The sequence below is a fragment of the Lemur catta genome, chromosome 8 (assembly GCF_020740605.2).
Source record: "Lemur catta isolate mLemCat1 chromosome 8, mLemCat1.pri, whole genome shotgun sequence".
Classification (NCBI taxonomy): domain Eukaryota; kingdom Metazoa; phylum Chordata; class Mammalia; order Primates; family Lemuridae; genus Lemur; species Lemur catta.
In genome coordinates, this window is record NC_059135.1 from 49,668,124 (window position 1) to 49,689,796 (window position 21,673).

At 32.0% G+C, this 21,673-nt stretch overlaps 1 protein-coding gene across 2 annotated transcripts in view; it reads right to left on the reverse strand.

The window, feature by feature from the left end:
- Nucleotides 1-21,673, reverse strand: part of AGPS (alkylglycerone phosphate synthase) — a 118,921-nt gene that overhangs the window by 40,713 nt on the left and 56,535 nt on the right. The window contains exons 11-14 of one of the 2 annotated variants that reach the window (XM_045559351.1): nt 18,870-18,997; nt 9,807-9,858; nt 4,915-4,991; nt 2,947-3,059 (exon numbers count right to left, since the gene is read on the reverse strand). In XM_045559351.1, coding sequence (XP_045415307.1) covers nt 2,947-3,059; nt 4,915-4,991; nt 9,807-9,858; nt 18,870-18,997 — 370 coding nt within the window. The remainder of the gene's footprint in view (nt 1-2,946; nt 3,060-4,914; nt 4,992-9,806; nt 9,859-18,869; nt 18,998-21,673) is intronic. The other variant, XM_045559353.1, reaches the window with a different exon arrangement.

A 21,673-nucleotide genomic window follows, 5' to 3' on the forward strand; every position in this document is an offset into this window, starting at 1 on the left:
ACTAGCAAACATGGATAAACAACCAAATCATTACAAGTTAGTACAAACAATACTTGGCTACTATGTTTTGTTGGGCCATATATGTTCTTACCAATGTTGGGGTCAGAGAGAAAAGGCAAGGAGGAAAAATGGCTAAGACAACACATAAAAATGCTCTGAACTGTTAGGAGTACTTTATTTAAAACAATCCATTTAAAGCCAATGAGACAATGGGAATAGAGGATAAAACAAAAGAATTTTTTTTAAACGACAGCTTAATAATGCCCTAATTAAAAATAAAACAAATGAACTAAAAACTAACATATGAAAACTTTAGCAGAAAGAAACGTAGTGGTGCTTTCCTCCGTCTTGTTATACAGAAGTGGAAATGACTAAAGATTGAGAGTTGGCAGAGTGGCATCTTAAATAAGCAAAATATCCCTAAATCTTTACTAATTAGAACAAAAAATTAGTGCCTACAGAAAAACTGAGGGAAAATTAAAACTTTATGCTAGAAAACCAAAAGAAGATATTTCTAAGTATTAAAAAACAAAACAGCCCTAAATCATCTGCTTAATTATAATTCGAGTTGTTTAAAACAGATGTCCTCATCTCAATAAAAGAAGCCAGGATGAAAGCACATTAAGAAATTAATCATAACATAACTAAGACAGAAGAAATAATAATAGCAAAAAAATGAAACCCTAAATTGGGCCAAAGTTTTTACCACTTTACTCCTGCTTTAAATTGGACTCTCATTTATTATAACCTATACATTTGATACAAGTTTTATTTAATGTAGTCAAAATTGCTGGAATTTAACCAATGGCTCTGGGGCCTCAAGTATCAGTATCTTAAGACAGCTGGATCCCATATCTTAAAGAAGATTCACTCTTAAAAAAAAAAAGACGAAGAAGATTCACTCTTATTTTTAAGTTGTAAATGGATGATGTTCTGTGAGAAAACAAAACTGGCATTACTGACATTCATATCAGTTGGTGGCTCAAATTAAACAAAACTGACAAAATGATTCTGACAAATACCTAAAGATGAAAATGCACTGTTTTACAGGTGGCATAAATGAAGTAGAATAAAAGATATCAAGGAAAAACACAGTATTCAGTCTCATTATCATTAATTCATTCAACAAATATTTAATCAAGCATCTAGTATGTACTAGGCATCAATGGTGGTGCTCAGGAGACAAGTCATGTCCAATAAAAATTATACATGAAGTAGGACAAACAGGCAGTTTGTCATCATCCTACCCCAGTCTAACAGGAAATGTGGCACATTACTAACTTGTAATGATTTGCTAGATACTCTGAACTATAATTACTTATAGATCCTACAAAGTGGAATTCCTGTGTGTGTGTGTGTGTGTGTGTGTGTGTGTGTGTTGGGGGGAGGGAGAAGATTAAAGTGAAACTAAGCAAATTTAACCATATGTTCAGTGGTTCAAATATTACAGCAAAGTGTCCTCTTCCATTTTCCTACAAGTCTTTCTGGGAAATTTTGAAATCTCAGCTAAAAGTTTCAGTCTCTAATATTTAAGGTTAAAGCAGATATAAAAACATTTCAATTTACATCTCCTTAATTGTTTGTTTCTGACTAATATGTGTTTTAAGAAAACAAAGTCTCTTGATCAAATTATATATGTACTTCATACAACTTAGACACTAAAAAATAGGTACACACAGGGTTAAATTCCTCCTGGGAAGGGGAACATGTACATTTCAAATTTAAACAAACACTAGATGACCTGATATCCAAGCCATTTGGTCATTAAATGAATTTTTATAGCACAATTACTTTTAATGAATTTAGTTAAAACATCAGTAATTCCCAAAAAAGGTATTGTGGGAGGAGGAAGGTAAAAGATGAATGAACTTTATCTTTTACTAAAGAAATTAAAATTGTATTTGCCAATTCAGAATGGGGCAAAAATAAAACAGAGATTTTCAGTACTCAATTTTTAATTTATTTTTGTACTGTTTCTAAGTTCAAGATTAGACCTTTTTCCCCCTCTAAAAATACTTCACTTTAACACTAAATTCAGACAATCCTAGAAATAAAGGGCTAAGGAGTGGGGAAACTGTGGCCTTTTGACTGAATTTAAATTTTACAGAACAAATCATTTTATTAAAAGGGGTACAGCAGAGAAAGATGAAGCTTTTCCTGCCTCCTTTGGTGCTTAAAAAAGAACAATCTTGAAATCAGAAGGCTGCAGGTTTCCCACCCCTGTGCCCTGCCCACAGCATAATGTGTATGATATATATTAATCCCTGAAATAAAAAAAAAGATTAGTATCCAGAAAATTGTTAGTTTATGCACTTAAAAAGGAAAGGAAAAAACGTAGTCCTGATAAATGGCATTTTCACTACAGTTCTCATTAATCAATCTTATAATCCATCAAGCAGACAGACAGAAACCACCCTACCATTATTCAGTTGGTTATAGATGTGAAATGCTTTCTGTTTCTCTATACCAGCACAAAATAATAAGTGACAGGAGGTGGAATACATAGATTATTTATCAAATACCTTTGATTAAACACAATTTCCTTTTAAAAACATGCTAATAGTATTCTTTATACATACACTATTACCACTAATGTAATATGACAATGAATTTTCTATTTCACTCTAGCACAAAAAATAACAAGTATCACAAAATTGGCATTAATTTAAAAGTCTAGGAAAAATACAAGATTTAGTAATATATATGATTTGAGAAGGAAGAGCAACATATCAATCTAACTTCCTACAAATTTTGGAAGTAAACCAAAGCAATACTTTAAATTTACTATCATAAATTACCATGAATTTAATACTAAATTTAAATTAATAACTGCTTGAAGACATGCAGTTTGCTAGGAGACATTAATGCCTGGTACATTAATAACTGTTTGGAGATAATAGAATTTTAGCTTAATCTTCTCTTGGTATTATGAACTTGAAGCCATACCCAAATTTTGCAGCAATGTCATACACTTGTTTTTCATGTTGAAGAACCTTCTCACGGTCCCCCTCAAACAGTAACGTGGCTACACTTAGTTGATTTGGATCAAATCCTTTAAACTACAAAAAAATAAGATATTATTACAGAGAAATCTTATCCTACAAAATAATAAATTAAAATAGTTTGCTCCTTTCCTTAGGATCTGGGTTCAAAGACACTAACTTCTTAAAACTTGAGCTTTGGAACTTTACATGTCAACCAACAAGAATGTTTAATGAAACCACTTAGGTCACTACAATATAACAAAACTACATAGCATAGGAAAAACACTTTATTTCAAAGTATGCCATGGTGTTAATCAAAATGACATATTCGTATGTAATACAACAAATAACTTACCAAAATTGTAACTAGTAAAGAATCAAATAAAAACTACAAAATAATAGAATAAAATAGCTGTATGGGGAGGGGCAAAAAGTAAAAACAGCATCCCTAACATAGCAACAATAACTTCTTACTAAATAGTATTTTCAAAGGAAACCTTATACAGAAAATTAAAATAGTTTATCTAAGAATAATCTTAAAAGGAAACAAATAACTACATTAGGAAAAAATAACTTTAAAAAAGGCAAGAAAGATATATGCTCTTGAATGCATAAACTAATTACTGCAAACCTGTCAATACTTGCCCAAATTAGCGTACTTATTTATTCCAATTCTAATAAAAACCCCAATGGACTTTCTAAAACAATCAAAAGTTTCTAAAATTTTTCTAGAATAACAAGTAGGTGACAGTGATAACAAGGAAGATCCTGAATAACAAGAGAAAAAACCAGCCCTACAACAATTAAATCCATTTAATTTTTCAAGAACAAAAAGCTCATTAAAAAGAATTAGATTAATTATAATGATGTCTATTTCTTGAATAAGAATATAAGATGTCTTAGGCATGGCAAATCAATGTCAGAGAAGCCGGGATTAGTTAGTAAATGGTGCTCCCACAGCTGGTTAGCAACTGGGGGAGCAGGAAGTGAAGATTTAGGTCTTTATCTTACATCATAAAATTGAAATAAATTCAAACAGTAATAAAAGTAATTTTTTTTAAAAATCCCATTTAACATAAAAGAGAGAGAAGAAAATGGCCCTGTTCATACTTTTGGAGGAAGGAAGGCTTTAGAAAAGGTTCTAAGTTATTAAATAATCACAAGATATAAAAATTTGAAACTTTTATACCAAAAAGTAAAACCCCTATTAAAAAGGGAAGCACCTGACTAGAAAAAAACTATTTACAACCTTAGTGACAAAGGGCATCCAATGATTCCATTACTCAAAGGATACACATCCAACCATCAAGAAAAAAACATGAAACAACCACCCCTGGTAAAATAATCATATCCAACTAATTCACATAAAGATTACATCTAGAAAACACAGGGAAATGTTCACTCTCATTGGAGTTTCAAGAAACATCAACTAAAATAAAGTACTATTTCCCTCCCTAGTAAATGTTAAACATAACAAAACAAAAAATTCCACATGCAATAACAAGGATGCAACAAGAAAAGGCACACATGTATTCCTAAGTGGTAGTGTAAGCTGGCATAATACTCTAGGGAAGCAATTCTACAATCAAAATTTAAAAAAAAAAACACACTCAATTTACTTCTAGATATCTATGGCAAAAGAAAAACGTCAATCTACAGAAAAAAGTTATAAGCATGAAACAGTTCAGTGCAGTGTTATTTTTAGAAACTTCAAAAAACTGAAAAAGAATTAAAAATGTCTAAAATTGACTGCATGATTGATTTACTTGTTAAATATTTATTCCAACATGAAAAATAATAACTATGAAATGTACACAGCATCATGGAAAAACATCCTTACAAAAGGTGTGTGTGAGAGCAAGAAGGCAGGAAGTAGGATTAACTCACATTCTAAGCATTTAAAATGATAGCATTTTATAAAAATTCTTACCTTTGTAATATAAAACTTTTTTAATCCATCCAAAAATGATGTAAAAATAGACGAAACCTGAGGTTTAAGAGCATGACCTAAGAAGAGAAAAAGGTTTATATTTAAATTAATAGCAAATTCTGAAAACCCAGAGGTTACTTCAACTTAGTATTCTAAAAAGAAAAGTAAAAATTTTCATGACTGTAATTTTTTAAATCTCCCTATGTTATTTGCGTATCTATATAGACTTATATTAAGATCTTCATCTTTTACCTTTATCTTCTTTGAAAAGTCACAACTTTCTATTTAGAAAACCCATTCTCAGTTTGTTTTTTTAAGTCAAATTACTACATGTAATTAATACTACACATAGGTTATCTTTCAATGGTATGGCTAATACCTAGTAAAACTACTTCATTAATTTTTATTTCATTAAGAACACCCATGGTGGCTGGTTTTACTTTTATTTTTTTTAATTATACAGAAACCATTCAGAACTATAACCAAATATGGAGTTAATGCCAAGTTTAAGGTTGTTTCTTAATTAATTCTTAATTCATCCAGAATTCTTGGCATAAAATTAGCAATTGCTTCCTTAATCACACCCGGAGAGTCAAAATTGCCAAAATAACATAAATGGTGTCTCAGAATCTGTTAAATTAACATCTTTGCTTGCGGATTAAGCTTAATTGACTGAAAACCTTTTAGTGTTTTCTCATTGTTTTCAGAGAGTAGCAACTTCTCAACTCCCACACTGTTACAATTTAAGAGTCATGCATCTGGCCTCAGTGCTTTGAGCCAAATTTAGAAAAATGTGGCATACCATTTATACATAGTTTTTATAAAGAATTTTAGTATTTAGTAAATCTAAAGTTATCTCTAAATAAAAAGTTTATTTTTTAAAAAAGGCTTTAAGGTTATGGGATCTTGTTTTTCAAGTGTAGTTTGTTCCTTTCCTTCAAAATAGGTGCAAACAGCAAACATCTGTTTCTAAAACAACTATCACCAGTAGTTTTTTCCTATCCATCTATTTTTTAAGTGAGAATCTGAGTCTGTAATACTGCTTATTTACTACATTTTTGCTGATTATAATAGGAAACTGTATTACATAAAAGACCAAGTATTAAGTCTTAACCAGAGGCCATGAATTAGACATTCATGTGATAACAGGCATTAAAACAAAACAAAAAGGCCGGGCACGGTGGCTCACGCCTGTAATCCTAGCACTCTGGGAGGCCGAGGCGGGTGGATTGCTCGAGGTCAGGGTTCAAGACCAGCCTGAGCAAGAGCGAGATCCCGTCTCTACTAAAAATAGAAAGAAATTATATGGACAGCTAAAAATATATATAGAAAAAATTAGCTGGGCATGGTGGCACATGCCTGTAATCCTAGCTACTCCGGAAGCTGAGGCAGGAGGATCCCTTAAGCCCAGGAGTTTGAGGTTGCTGTGAGCTAGGCTGACGCCACGGCACTCACTCTAGCCCGGGCAACAGAGTGAGACTGTCTCAAAAAAAAAAAAAAAAAAAAAGCAAACAAACAAAATGAACTTCAGATCAGACAAATCAACCTAGAAATCTTTTTGAGCCCCTGGATCACAAGTAAAAGATCTGTTTGGGATTTTTTTTTTCTCTTATTGTAACCTATCAGAGATGCTTCTCTAGTATAACTAGTGCTTTTAACAGTGCCGTCCCCAAGCCTGGCAAGGGCCTACTACCCTCCAGGGCCTGTTAGGGACCAGGTACAAAGTTGCCTACACCCTCCCCCTACTCCCCACTCCACCAGCCCCCCACACTCCCCCCACCCCCTAACTCCCCACCCCATCAGTGGAAAAATTGTCTTCCATGAAACCAGTCCCTGGTGCCAAATGGTTGGGGGCCACTGCTTTAAAAGACACAATTTCCAAAAATAAGGAAAAAAAAACCAGACACAATTTCTAACATGTATAAAGTTAGAAACAATGTATCATCAAAACATTCACTTCTGGTCCCAAATGGAACTCACCCTACATTAACAATTGGAAATAAATATATAAACATTTATGTGTTGAATGGGTATGTTGTATTCTTGGCAAGGAACTGAAATTATCTACTGTTCATATGAAAGTCTTCTGATCTACATATCTTTATATAATGCATGAGGAGTCCAAATGATACTACTCTGATACGAAATAATCCTTAAGGGTAAATGTTTACCACCCATTGAGATTTTTATGCACAATTTCCATTAACAATAGTGGAAGTTAGTCACATACATCCCTAATACTTGGTTGACATGACAGCTTTGAAGAATACATTAGTGTGAAAGTGATACTGACTTTTAAGTGGGTCAAACATTCGTATTAACTAAAGAATATTATCTTTTACTTTTTCTTAGATTAATGTTGTCTGTCAAATTAATTATATTCTAAATGTATTCTGGCTATTGTGTTTTATCTTTACAGTAAACTAGTTTCCAAATTTACTAGCTAGACAGTTTGATTAGTGAATCTTGTGTTAGTTCAATATTAATTTAAAATTTGGTAAATATTTATGTTTCAAAGAAGTGGTTTGAGATAGTGCAGAAAGTCTTGGGCTTTGCAATCAGACAAATTTGGGTTCAACCCCAGCTGTATCACATGACAAAATATTTAGCCTTTGAGGCATTTATAAAATGGGAATATGACTTTGAAGAACATCTGTGAGGAGAATTTGATAAAGTGTGCTACTGATAATGTGTTCAGCACTATGCTATGACCTATATCCAGGATTTGTTCACCTGCTTTTGCCAGTTCGACAATTAATTCAACATGTGTTTATTATGTGATAAGTGCAGGAAATATAAAAATGACTAAGAAACATCCTTTAAATTTGTGAAACTTTACAGAGGAAATCTATAGATCATTTCAATATACTCAATGACATATATCATTTCAATATTCTGAAAATAAATAATTTCAATATTATAATGTATTAAGGGCTGTATCAGAGGTAGAGGTGATAATAAAAATATTTATAACTAATCATATGGCTTGTGCTTTGTTAACAACCAATATGACACAAACACTGACCAATCAGGCAGATAGATGGGTGCAGGGTCCTGGACACCTCTTGCTGTGCTAAGCATTATTTCTTTAGTTGCTTGATCATGAAGCCATGGTAGGATATATAGATGGAAAGGCTTCAGTGAAAACTGAGGAATCAAAAAAGCCTATAGACAGCCAACAAGCATGATCAGACCAGTATTTCAAAAGGATCACTTTGGTGGCTAAGTAAAGGACAGAGGGAGGAGAGACAGTCAAGACTACAGAAGGTAGAACCTACCATTGAGCTAGAAGGGAGTATGTAAGCATGTTTCTAGGTATAGTAAAGAGAATGTGGAACAGGAATGACAGCCAGGAAGATATTTTCTTTAAACCTTCATTTTAAATTGTTATAGATCCCAATTATAAATAAAATCTGGCCAAAACACTGTTAATTTTACAAAGGTGCCAATGTCTAACATAATTTGCTACAATAAGAACATATAAATAGATAACATGGTCTTATTAATTAGATACATAGCTCTCCTTAAGACCTAGATCTCCAAATACAGGCCAAACACACAGGGGGTTTGATTTTCATTTCATTTAACTATTTCATTATTTATAGGACATATTTATCTTAAACTTTTGTTCATCAGTAGTACAGAGTTTTGAAAGCAGTTTACTTAAAGAAATAAATAATTGTGACTGACTTAGAAGAATCTAATTTATAAACTGTCTTGATATGTCATGAACATATCAAGTTTCAATATATCTATAATTACATTTCCCTATATTAAAATCTAAGCTACTTTTAGACATGACAAACAAAAGCCTGCCTATCTTACCCTTTATTAGTTACTACTGAGCAATTGCTCCTATAATTTCAGGAACTGTATTGAGGATATTTACTAAATTCTATAAACTTAAATCCCAAAGTAAATTTCAGAATTTGAAAAAGATATAGAAAGAATAAAATGAATTGAAAAGATGATAAGTAAGTTGTGTCAGAAAGTTTAATACTTTAAACAAAATAGGGAGAAAAAAAATGATTTCAGATGCTGCCTCCTTAATTCTCCACCTGAATATCCCAAAGGCACCTGTATTTAACAATCTGTTGTAATATCTTTTCCCCAAAACCTCCACCTCTTCTTCTATCCTGTTATTTAATTCACCCAATCAATCAAATCAAAATCTGGGAGATGTCCTTAACTCTTCCCTTAATTTAAACTTCCATATCCAGTTGGCAAACTAATTTTTTGAAAATCTATCCTCTATTCTTTATCTCCATTGTTGTTGCCTTGCTCAAGGCCTCCAAAATTTGCCTCTTACTGTTTCACTGACTACTGTCTCTCCTTTGTGCCTGTACCCTCATAATCTACCCTGCATAATGCTGCCGGAATGAGCTTTTTAAGATGTGAAGCTGACTGATTTTATTCCTTCTACACAGAAATCCCACCACTGACAAGATAAAATCCAAATCTATCCTGCAATGCCCTAGTCCACCCAATCCAACTTAATCTCGTGTAATAACCTTCACCATACCCTCTATTTGAACCACACAGAACTATTTGAAGTCTCCTAAAACACAACACTGAGGTTTCACGACTTCATATTTTTGCTGACAAGTGAACAAATTTGGTAGGGGAGAAGAAGAGACAATCTCAAGCAAACCTTGATTCACTTTTGAAGATTTAGCTCAAGCATCACTCTCCATTAAAGCCTTTACTGACTCTTCACCCCCACCTCAAGCAAAATGAAGTGTAATCAATCACTCCTTCTCCTGCAGCCCATCGTATCCAGTGCAAGAACTATGACATTCTTTCTAGCTTTGCGCTCAGTATTCTTCCTACTGATGCTTTGTAAATTTTTGTGGCTAACTGAACAGATTTTAAAATTACCACTCCTTACTTACCAAACTGAAACTGTTTGTTGTCCATGAGGCGAATAGATGCAGGAGCACATCTCTGTTTAAAAATAGAAAAAGATGTGATACAAATTTAATACAGTAAGAAGCCAGACAAGTAGAATATGAATATTATCTTTCTGTATTTAAGAGATCAAGAGCTTAGATTCCTAAGGATATACAGAGGAGAAGAATCTTAACTTTTTATATAATTTTATGAAGACAAAACATTAGTCTTCTATAAAAACTCAGAGAGGAGAAATCTATACATACAATATTTAAATACATACGTTACATAAGTTACCAGATCTTTAATTTATTGGCAATAAAATCTGCTTAATGCATAGCAAAGACTTATGGGAATATTCTAAAAGAAATACCATGCCCTAAAGTGGATTATTTTAGAACAAAGTAGAATTTTTAAAACTAAAATCAGTCCCTCAAATATTATGCCACTTATAAACTACTTTGTGCCATCAGGTTCTTGTACAGTTTTAAAATGAGGAAGATGGTGGTGGAAATTTTTATGTGCCAAAGCACTTTAAAAAATTGGCTGCAATGTCTTCATAGACAATTTTAGGAATTGTTCCTTTATACCCTTTTCATTGTCTATTTTAAACAGAAAAACTATCCAGACAGTGTGCAGATTTCTAAGATCTTTCCAGGTTACTTATGTGAAAATAGCAATCAAATTCTGAAATATGAGATTATATATCTCAAATGTCTAAAACTCCACCAATGTTTTATTTATCTAGGCTCACAGTAAAAGCTGCAAGGAAAGAAAACTGAGAGAAGCAGATATTCATATTCACTTTGTGATGACAAAATACTGCAAACGCTAACAAGGTTTGAGTTAGCTATAATTTCTCCATAGAATTAAAGTGAGTTGAGCTGAACCCCACATAGGATTTTTATTTTCTATACAAAGTTTTAACATGGCTAAACTTCTACGAAGAAGTTGCTTTCAAATGACAAAATTTTGACAAATGCCATAAACTTTTTAAACATTTATCTTCTGAGTAATAACATTTATCAATCAAATTTGTATTACAACAAATTTCTGAGACTCACTCAAAAGAATAAAATTTAATACACACCTTAACTATGCATTATAACATTTTGGCTATTATTTGCTTTTTAAGTGAACAAATAATTTTTATAAAAACACAGTATATATTTTATTTCACCCAATAAAATAACTAGACAGATTCTACTTTGAAGATAATTTATTCACCTTTGATACTAAAGATGAGACAATCTAAATTTAAAAAGTCACTGCCAAGTCTAAAGAAACAGTATTAGATAATTAGATATTGTTATACAAGTTATAACAATAACCTATCACCTTACATTTTAAAGAATCCTGTGGTTTCCAAGTTGCTTTCATAGGTCTTTAACATAAAAAAAAAAAAAAAAAAACTCTACCAGGGTAGCAGAACTGGTATTATCCCCATTTTACAGATGAGGACACAAGAATCAGAGGTTAAAAGACTTGACCAACGTCAGGTAACTTTAGAAGTAAAGGTAGAAGACCATATCCTGATTGTTAGATGAGCGCTATTCCAAGTACACCACACAGCCCCCCCTCAAATCATTAAAACATATACACATATAGCTTTAAAGTCATATTGGAAACAAAAATTACATTAAAACTATTTTATTTGCTACTTCTGGTATTATTAAATGTTTAGTAGCTAAAAATAAAATAAAAAATTTACAACCTGAGTAATTTCAAATCTTGGTATAAAGGTATCTTTGTAGGTGGGTTAATACTTCTAAAAACATTACCAGTTTCCAAAATACTGAAGGAAAATCACTTTTCTTCACATTTACAAATCTGGAATGTTTTTAATAAAATGAACACATTGACTTCTAATAAAATACAAAGCCTGATTAGACCAAATTTCTTTTCTTCATAAAATAAACAGAATATCCATACAACATATATATTTATATGTTTTGGCTTAAGCATACCAGTAAAATATGAAAGAATTCAGAGCCATTCTATCATTAAAAAAAAAAAAAATTTAAGTTCTTACCAACAACTTCTAAATTTCACCTCCTACTGCCAACCAGATTCTACTTCATCTTTATCAATGGCAGGTGTTTTTTTGTTGTTGTTTTTTTGCTTTTTTTTTTGAGACAGAGTGTCCCTTTGTTGCCCTGGCTAGAGTGAGTGCTGTGGCGTCAAACTCACAGCAACCTCAAACTCCTGGGCTTAAGCGATCCTACTGCCTCAGCCTCCTGAGTAGCTTAGCTGGGACTACAAGCATGCGCCACCATGCCCGACTAATTTTTTCTATATATATTTTAGTTGGCCAGATAATTTCTTTCTATTTTTAGTAGAGACGGGGTCTTGCTGTTGCTGAGGCTGGTCTCGAACTCCTGACCTCGAGCGATCCACCCACCTCGGCCTCCCAGAGTGCTAGGATTACAGGCGTGAGCTACCGTGCCCGGCCAATGGCAGGTGTTTTTAATGAAAACAATCAATATAAGTACACATATATCAGAAAATGGGAAGAAATAGTAAATTTAGAATAGTAAGTTTCTATTGGTGTTTAATCTCTAAAACAATTAAAATAAACTCTGCAAGCCTTGATTAAATCTTGGTTTGCAAACACTACCCATAAAATATATTTTGGGGACAACTGGGATAATCTGATTACAGAACGAATATTAGACAGCATTAAGAAATTACTGCTGATTTTCTTAGACATGATAATGGTATTGTGGTCATAAAGAAGAACACCATTCTTCACCTATTTTTAGGAGATGTTGCTGAAGTATGTAGAGGTCAGGTGTCATGATGTCTACAACCTAATTTCAAATGGTACAGAAAATATATACACATAAAACAAATAGAGCAAAAAGTTAACAACTGTTGAACATAAAAAGTGGATATACAGGTGTTCACTGTACTAGTCTTTCAAATTCTCTTTTGCTTAAAAGGGAATTTAAGCTTAAAATTTTCAAACTGAAAAGCTGGGCAAATAGGTAAGAAAGCTTCACAGCAATTGCTACATCATATAGCAACTAATATTCAGTTACATTGAATGTGATTTTTAACTTGACAGCTGAGTCACATAAACTAGTTAATCCACTATTCCTATTTACATTAAGGAGGCACAGTAAATGGTAACAAACAAATACTATTCAAAAACAATAAGAAGTTAAAGAAAGTTTACTGTATTTTAGATATTAGTTTTTAAGTTTTGAAATTATCAAATTCAAACCAACAGCTTTAAAGTTTCATATTTCAGTAGTGTCAGATTTTTAAAAAGTCAGTAAATAGAGTTTTTCGTTATTATCATAAATAAAGCACTCAAAAATAGCATCTAGATTGGTTTATCAGCTCATGACAAGTGATAATTTGTAAGTCATCGTACATCACTCTAAACATAGAAAGCAAAAAAGGTTTCTAAGAGTTTGAAATAATTAAAAGTTACCACTATAACTAATTAAATAGAAGGTCCTTATATAAGCAAAAGATCAAAATAATGTTACTATTCATAAAAACAACATTCAATCTGAGTTACTATACATACAGCTAAGATTAGGTTTTTTTCCATTGCTTTAAAGCTAATTTGGTATGTTTAAAAAAACTCAAAAGATTGTCTTTAAAAGTTAGAGACAGCACAAATTCTGAGAATTTGAGCTCTAAATTCATTCCCATGTTATTCAATTATGCTGGGCTGAGAGTATTCCACAGACTTAAAAGGGGGTGGGGGGAGAGGTCCTTAAGTTAAAGTGACCCCTGCTGGTAGATGATCAGAATTAACCTGAGGGAATATTCTTTACCAGTTTTAGTTTTAAGGGAATTTGAGAACACTCAAAGAAATTGCTTACTACAACTGGAGTTAATGAAATCGTTGATTTCTTTCCTTTTATGATAAACGTACCTTTATTAGACTTTTCTCATGTCATTTGATTTGTACCTAAATATATTTTATACTTAACAATCTGAAAAATTATGAGAAACTTATTATGGACTAATAAAGAAGTATCAATACCTTTTTTTTTTTTACTTGAACAATGAAGAAATAAATAACCAAAAGGATCTCACAACATGGGTATAAGATTGACTAAGTCAAATTGCTGGTAATTTCTTCCCTTTAGGGCTGTTATAACCAGGAATTTACTTGACTATATAACCTGAAAAGTAAAAACTAACCCCTCTCATTAGTCTTATTAGTATTCTCTGCACTAACTTAAAAAGAGATTTCTCAATCCAACTATTTTACACACACACACACAAATAGCCCCAATAAGAAACACATCAAAAGCTTTCTACAAAATTGGTTTTTTAGAGCTAAGTCACTGTCACAGAGAAAATCAGAAATTATACTTCAGATGAGACATTATTTGAGGTGTCTTTTAACTGACTAGTTACTAGCAAAAGAAATTCAAATTAACATATATTTCAAATGTCTGCAGGATTTCTACTGCCTAACTTCTTAAGGATAAACTATAAAAGTGTAAGCACTAAATAGTAGTCCTGTATCTCTGATACCATTGCTAAGGAATGAATCATCTTTGAATTGAAAAGGGCTGTTTCTTCAAGGGGTAAATCAAACTTTCTGTGTAGACTCCAGAGCAGCCCAAATTCCTGAGCCTTACAAACTATATTGGAGGCAGTCTACTAATCTTCTCATTGTATCAGAAGCAAATACAAAAATTTAAGCACAGAGAATTTATCATAATATGCAATATCCTTAGTAATTACTAGAAGTCAGAAGTTAGGAACCACATCGAACTTGCCTACTATCCATTGCATTATTTTAGCTATAAAGTTAAGTGCACATTTCCTTACATAAAAGGCACACAATAAAATACTGGCTTACAGCTAGGAGTTTATATGGCAAATAACAATAACTTCTTTATTTTAACAAGACAAGTATTGCTTTGTTTTAAAGAATAAAATAGTACATATTACAGACTGAGTATTTCCCTCCACTTATATTAACGGTTAGGCCAAAAGTTTATGCAATCTCCTAATTTTACATTTTCTTCAGTTTAGTAAAGGTAAAATAACTTTTTCTGAATAGCTTCTGGTACAAAGCATGTCTTAACTGTCCTCATTTTTCTGGATCACAATTAACCAAACAGTTGACTAGGTTTATTTTCTTTGTTTCAGAGAGGAGAAATTATGAGACAAAAAAAGTGACTTAAAATGACAATTCCATTTTCTACATGTGACAAATATTCCCAAGAATTACTGTTGAATATAAAGAAGTTTTAAGTGTTTTATAAGGTAAGTGCTAACCCTAACTCCTTTCAATTTATTTGAACCCTTCCAGGAGAAATTAAGTTTTAAACAGAACAATTCCTGAACTATTTCTTCCCAAATTATGATCTAAAATCACACACACACACACACACACACACACACACACACACACACACACTCCTTATCACCTTAAAGTTGTTTAAAATAAAAGCAATGGAAGGTAGAAAAAGCCATTCTTTGTCAAAAAGTAGTGAGAGAAAAGGCTGCCTTTTAATCTGTAATTCTAAAAACCTAGTTCTGAGAAGCTAGGTTTTACTTACTGAGAAGAGTTTTCAGAGAAATGAGTATAATACATCCCATAGTCAATTTTTCCTCTTATTGTAATAAATGCTCCTCTAATAATATTATAAAGCAAAACTCCCAAGTTTTTATTGAAAACAGAAAAAATCCAAACTTTGTAAATTGTTTTTGAGCCTGTTTCAACACTAAGTTTTCCTTTTAAATCTTGTAAAAACACCACTGTTATTTCCAAACACATAAAAGAGAATAAAATGTTATATTTGACACTGATATTCTGATTTTAAGATATTATTTTTCCCTCTCTTGCCAGGCTAACAGTAGGAAATTTATTTTCTGAGAAAGTCTTAAAATCACTTACCCATCTACTGAGTAAAGTTGGAGATTACTCTGGACTGCCACTTATGAGAAAGAATCACATTAATCTTCCACTAAATCTTCTTTTCTAGCTCCTCACAGGCAATGAAGTATTGATAGGGGACAATTCCTCACATGGACAAAGATCAGATGAAAGACCCTAGTAGAATCCTTCTGCTGCCAGTATAAGTTAGCTTAATTTATTTCCTTCAGTAAGAATAGCAACGAAAGTAGACACAGAGCCCACTTTGCTATTTGTGAACAGTCAAGTATGCTCCTTTCCAAAAGATACTCATCCAAAATATTGTCTCTCACTTCAAAATCAACTTAAGTCTGAAAATATTGCCAAAAAAAAAAAAAGAAGGAAGTGCTATGAAATGACAGTGAAGAATTACAAGCAGCCAACTCATTATTCAATCAAGAATTTGGCACAATCATAAACCACATACCATCTATTTTAATGGATCTTAATTCTCTTGCTATCAGCTGAAATTCCAAATCCCAAATTGAACAGTGACTAGTGCCAAAACCAGATAAGTTTTTTCATTTTTATTTTAGCCTGAGAAATACTGTTACAAAGGAGGGCAGCAAATACTTTACCACTCTTGACATATGAGATTTGTACATGCTGTAAACTAATATGCAAATGTTCCTAAACCATTATAAATCCTTTTACACATTTCCAGGTAGGGTAAACATGAAGTCTCTCTACCTGTACATTATCAAAGAAGTAAAATATGGAGGTTCCCAAAACAATGTAATATCTTCAAATCCCAGTAACTATTCTTAGCAATTGTTTCACTTATAAGATCAATAGTTTAGAATAATATGTTATCTAACTGTACTTTTAATTAGTTTTGAGTAAGGCAAGCTTTCTGGTCCATAGTATTTATGTCTCTAAAAATTGTCCACTAGTAAGTACACAGAACCAAATTGTCAGAACTATAGACTAGAAAGGAGCTTTCTTTTTGACCTTCTTTTTAGTCACACAGTTGCACTTTCTATTAATCACTACGTTTATTTATTCCAAGATATGTATCCAATATAGCTCTGCATAGTGAATTTAGATTATGGTCATTGAGTAAACATTCTTAGAAACTTTTTAAATGACTACAAGGGCAATTTTACTGATTTATGCAAGCATGAAGGGAAATTCCATCCCCTGCTTTTCAATAGCACAGGAAACTTTTCTCTGTCACTTTCCCTCAGGGGCATATCAAATTATAACAAAAACTGTGTTAGATTGTACCAACTATTTATGTTTAAATCCAACATTTACATTCTAATGAAATTATAATATTAGAATTTTGATAGTTGTATATTATTTCTCATTAATGAAACCGAAAATAGATTTACATGTGAGTATTTGAGATGTGGAAAAGTAGACAGAGCACTCAGGAAAACATAAACTATGTACACCTCTACTCTAAAGATAAGAAAACAACACTTCTTAATGAGTCTACTAAATCTGTGTTCTACAGAGAAGAGATATTATGAAGGGGTAAAGTTGGCCAACATAGACTGAATATGACCTCATTAAGATCTTTTGTTGAAAAAAATAAATCCAAACTAGTTTTCTAACTTCCATAATTTTTCTAAAAATTTAATTTAGTATTCACGTTTATTTTGCCATAAAATTGGAGGCAATAAATGGTTAATTAGAAATATGTCATTCAAAACGCTAATGAGAGATGATATGAACTATATATCTTTAATAAAGTTTTCTTGAGGGGGATAGTTAAGCTTGACAAAGATAGAAGAAAAATAAAAATATTTAGCACAAAGTATAAATTACAATTCAAGTGAAAACACTTGACTTAAAAAACTCATTAAGAAAGATCTGAAATTAACAAGAAAATATAATCTATTTATGGAAACATTTGTTTTTATTTTATTTTTAAATTGGTGACCTTTTGGTTGTTTTATTAAAAAAAAAAAAAAAGCCTAGTTTCCCATTCTTCTAGGTGTTAACTCACATGCAAAACCATAGGCTCTGCAAATAGTTCTATTACTTCTTTTTTTTTTTTTTTTTTGAGACAGAGTCTCGCTCTGTTGCCCGGGCTAGAGTGAGTGCCATGGCATCAGCCTAGCTCACAGCAACCTCAAACTCCTGGGCTCAAGCAAGCCTACTGCCTCAGCCTCCCAGTAGCTGGGACTACAGACATGCACCACCATGCCCGGCTAATTTTTTCTATATATATTTTTTTAGTTGGCCAGATAATTTATTTCTATTTTTAGTAGAGACGGGGTCTCGCTCTTGCTCAGGCTCGTCTCAAACTCCTGACCTCAAGTGATCCACCCGCCTCGGCCTCCCAGAGTGCTAGGATTTACAGGCATGAGCCACCGCGCCTGGCCTATTACTTTTTAATACCTGGGTTATTTTACTTTGAAGGTACCTTCCTCTGCCTTTGAGTGATAGCTTTTAGAAACAAGTATCAGAATACACTTGAACTTTACTGCTCAGTGTTCAGACATTATTTTAGTTTAACAAATATTATTTACTCCAAAAACTTATCTCTAATCCTCCTGCTTTAAATATTATCGCCATCTCATCATTTTAGCAAACATGGCATAATACTGTATACTTTAGCTCCCTAACCTTAACATAATATTCCTAAAGTTCTAGTGAATTAGGAGCTCTTATGTAAGGACTTCAACTGCTAATATTCATTTCTGCTTTAACACTATCAAAGTAACTTGCCACAAGTCCAAGAATGTTCATTTCAGGACCATACTTCTTTTTAAATCTTCCCCTACTCAGGAGTAGATAGACAATCAAGATTGTAACTGATATACAGTCATTACTTTTCATTTCAATAAATGCCTTAATTTAAGATACATTATGTATCACTTCAATTAATCATAAAATATCTTACCCAAAAAAAAGAAACATAACATTTGATAAAAGGCAGAGTCATATCAATTGAAGAAGGTTATCTTACCTTGGCTTAAAATCATACAGCCCTCTTTAGACCAAGAAATAGGTGTGACAGCAATATAATTATTAAAAGAAATAGCAACTGCACTTAAAGGGATGACTTTACAACACTACCTTCTCATATAGAACTGGGTAAAAACCACAAATGTAACACAACTAAATATGAAGATTATTTGTAACATATCACAATCAATTATGCAGAATTTTAAAAATATAAAAATATGTATCTTCTATGTATTTTTATTTTTTTTACCTGTTTTGCAATTTCTCTTAAACAGGCTACTCCTTGTTCAAAATTAGGGAAAGCTACCGAGCCATACTTTTGGTATTCAGGGACTGGTCTGATTTTTATTGTAGCTTCTGTTATTACACCAAGAGTTCCTGAAAGAGAAGGGGGAATAATCCAATATATCACATGACAATTTTCTAAATCATATTTAAATCTATTTAATCTATTTATTCTATTAATTCATTCTACTATTCATATTTAAATTTATTTAATCTATTCTATCTGAGAAATGATGGCTACTCAAGTCTTTTTAGGAAAATGATTAAGCAAATTTTATAATTGCCAAAGAAAAGTTTTTGGAATATATTTTTCTTAGTTATGTATAAATATTTTAAACTATTTTTAAGTAAATTTTCTCCAAGAAGGTTACTTTTAAATGATTTTTAAAGTATTACAACTTATTAAAAGAGGAAGAATTTGAAAAACAATAGGTTTTTATATCTCATATACATTCAGACAGAAGCTTATTTTGATATTTGTGCCTACTTTTACTTTCAAAACAATTTATTGGGCAAAAAGAACCTAACCTTCAATGAGAACTTAAGATGACTGAAGAAATGTGAGGAAATAATACCTTCCCTTTTTTCCTAAGAATTAATACAAAGAAAAGACAAAGGCATTACTGAGATGCCCTTGTAACAAATAAACAAATAGAGATAAAATGGTTATCATAAATATCTAGCACAAGAGGATGACCAATAAAACAAACTTTTTTTTCTTTATTATAATGGGCAGTAGGAGACTTTAATAAAGGAGGAAAAAAATAAGTAAAATATAACCACATGGCCTAAATATCTATGCTAAAATATCTGAAGGGACATGGTTAAAAACGATTATATTCACAAAGCCAAACTTCAAATTAGTGGTTTCTGATGTACAAATGGTAGACATTAATAACACTATTAGTGAATTTTCTGAGAATCATTAAAAAAGAGTAAAGAGGGAAATCTTTGAAACTAGAGAACTTAATTACAACACAAGAAATAAAAGGTATCACAAAATGTAAAGCTTCCAATAAGTTTATAATATAATTAACTTGTCAGTATATAGGATGGGATTAAAAACTTCTATGAGTCCATGAAAAGTAAGTTATATTACATTAGATCACAACATATTCCATATATATACATATGATTTCCTACTGAGATTACAAAATATGACCCTCTTATAACTTGTATGGTCACAAAAGCTCTGCAAGTTTGGCCTAATAAATATTTTAATATAAAAATAGATAAGTCTTATAAAATTTAAAAGATGACAAAAGTGACTAAACTTTCTCTTTTAGCATCTTTACTGAGACATATTTACAGACAATAAAATTCACCCATTTAAAGTACAAAATACAATGGTTTTTAGTGTTGTTTACAGATATGTGAAACCATCATTACACTCTAAGCTTAGAACATTTTTATCACCCCCCAAAAAGAAACCCATAATCATAAAAGTCATTATCCATTTCCAACCCCACACCCTATCCCTGACAACCACAAACCTATGTTCTGTCTATACAGATTTGCCTATTCTGGACATTTAGTATAAAATGAATGTCACAATATGTAGACTGTGACTGGGTTCTTTCACTTAATGTTTTCAAGGTTCATCCATGTTGTAGCATGTATTAATATTTCATTCCTCTTTAATTGCTAAATATTCCATTGTAAAGTATAACTTATTTTGTTTATCTGTTCATCAGCTGATGGACATTTGGCATTCCACTTTTTGGCTACTATGAATGCTGCTGCTATGAATATACATGAACAAGTTTTTATGTGAACATGTTTTCCTTTCTCTTGGATAAATACCTAAAGACTTTCTTAGTTTCAGAAAAGTGCTCAATCCTATTCTAAATAACACTAGGTCTCCAGCTACCTCTTCACAAGGCTAAGTTTCAGGCAAGTGCAGCTGAAGTGAGGTGGGGCTCACTTCTTGCTCCCCGCCTCAAGTTGTGGGACAAATGCATGTCATTAATTATCAATAAATAAAGAGAAATTATTAAAAAGAACCAAATGGAAATCCTGGAGTTGAAAAGTACAATAACTGAAATGAAAAATTCACTAGAGGGGCTCAACAACACATGTGATCTGGCAGAAGAAAAAATAGCAAACTTGAAGATAGACTGATAGAAATTATGCAATATGAAGAACAGAGAGAAAAATGAATGGCACCTCATAGAAATATAGGAAACCATTAAGCACACCAATTTATTTATAATGGGAGTGCCAAAATGAGAGGAGAGAGAGAATGAAGTAGAAAAATTTTTTCAAAGAAAGCCTGGCTGAAAACTTTCTAAATTTATTAAAAAACACTAACCTCTACATCATGAGACCTCAACAAATTCCAAGTAGTATCAACACAAAGATATCCATAAATAGGCACATCACAGTAAAAATGCTAAAAGTCAAGCAAGAGAAAATTGACTTGCCAATTACAAGGGAAAACTTATAAAGTTAACAGCTGACTTATTAGCAAAAACAATGGAAACCAGAAAGTGGTGAAATAATATATTAATATTTAAAGTGCTCAAGAAAAAAAAAACAAACTGTCAACCAAGAATCTTACACCCAACAGACAAAAATAAAGATATTCCCAAATAAACAAAAGCTGGGAGGACTTTGTGGCTAGACGACCAGGTTTACAATGCTAAAGGAAGTTCTTCATACCAAAAGCAGGTGACCTCAGACAGAAATTCAAATTCACACACACAAATAAAGAGCATTTTTGTGTCTTCTTTTATGTAATTACAAAAGATAGTATAAATGTATATTTCA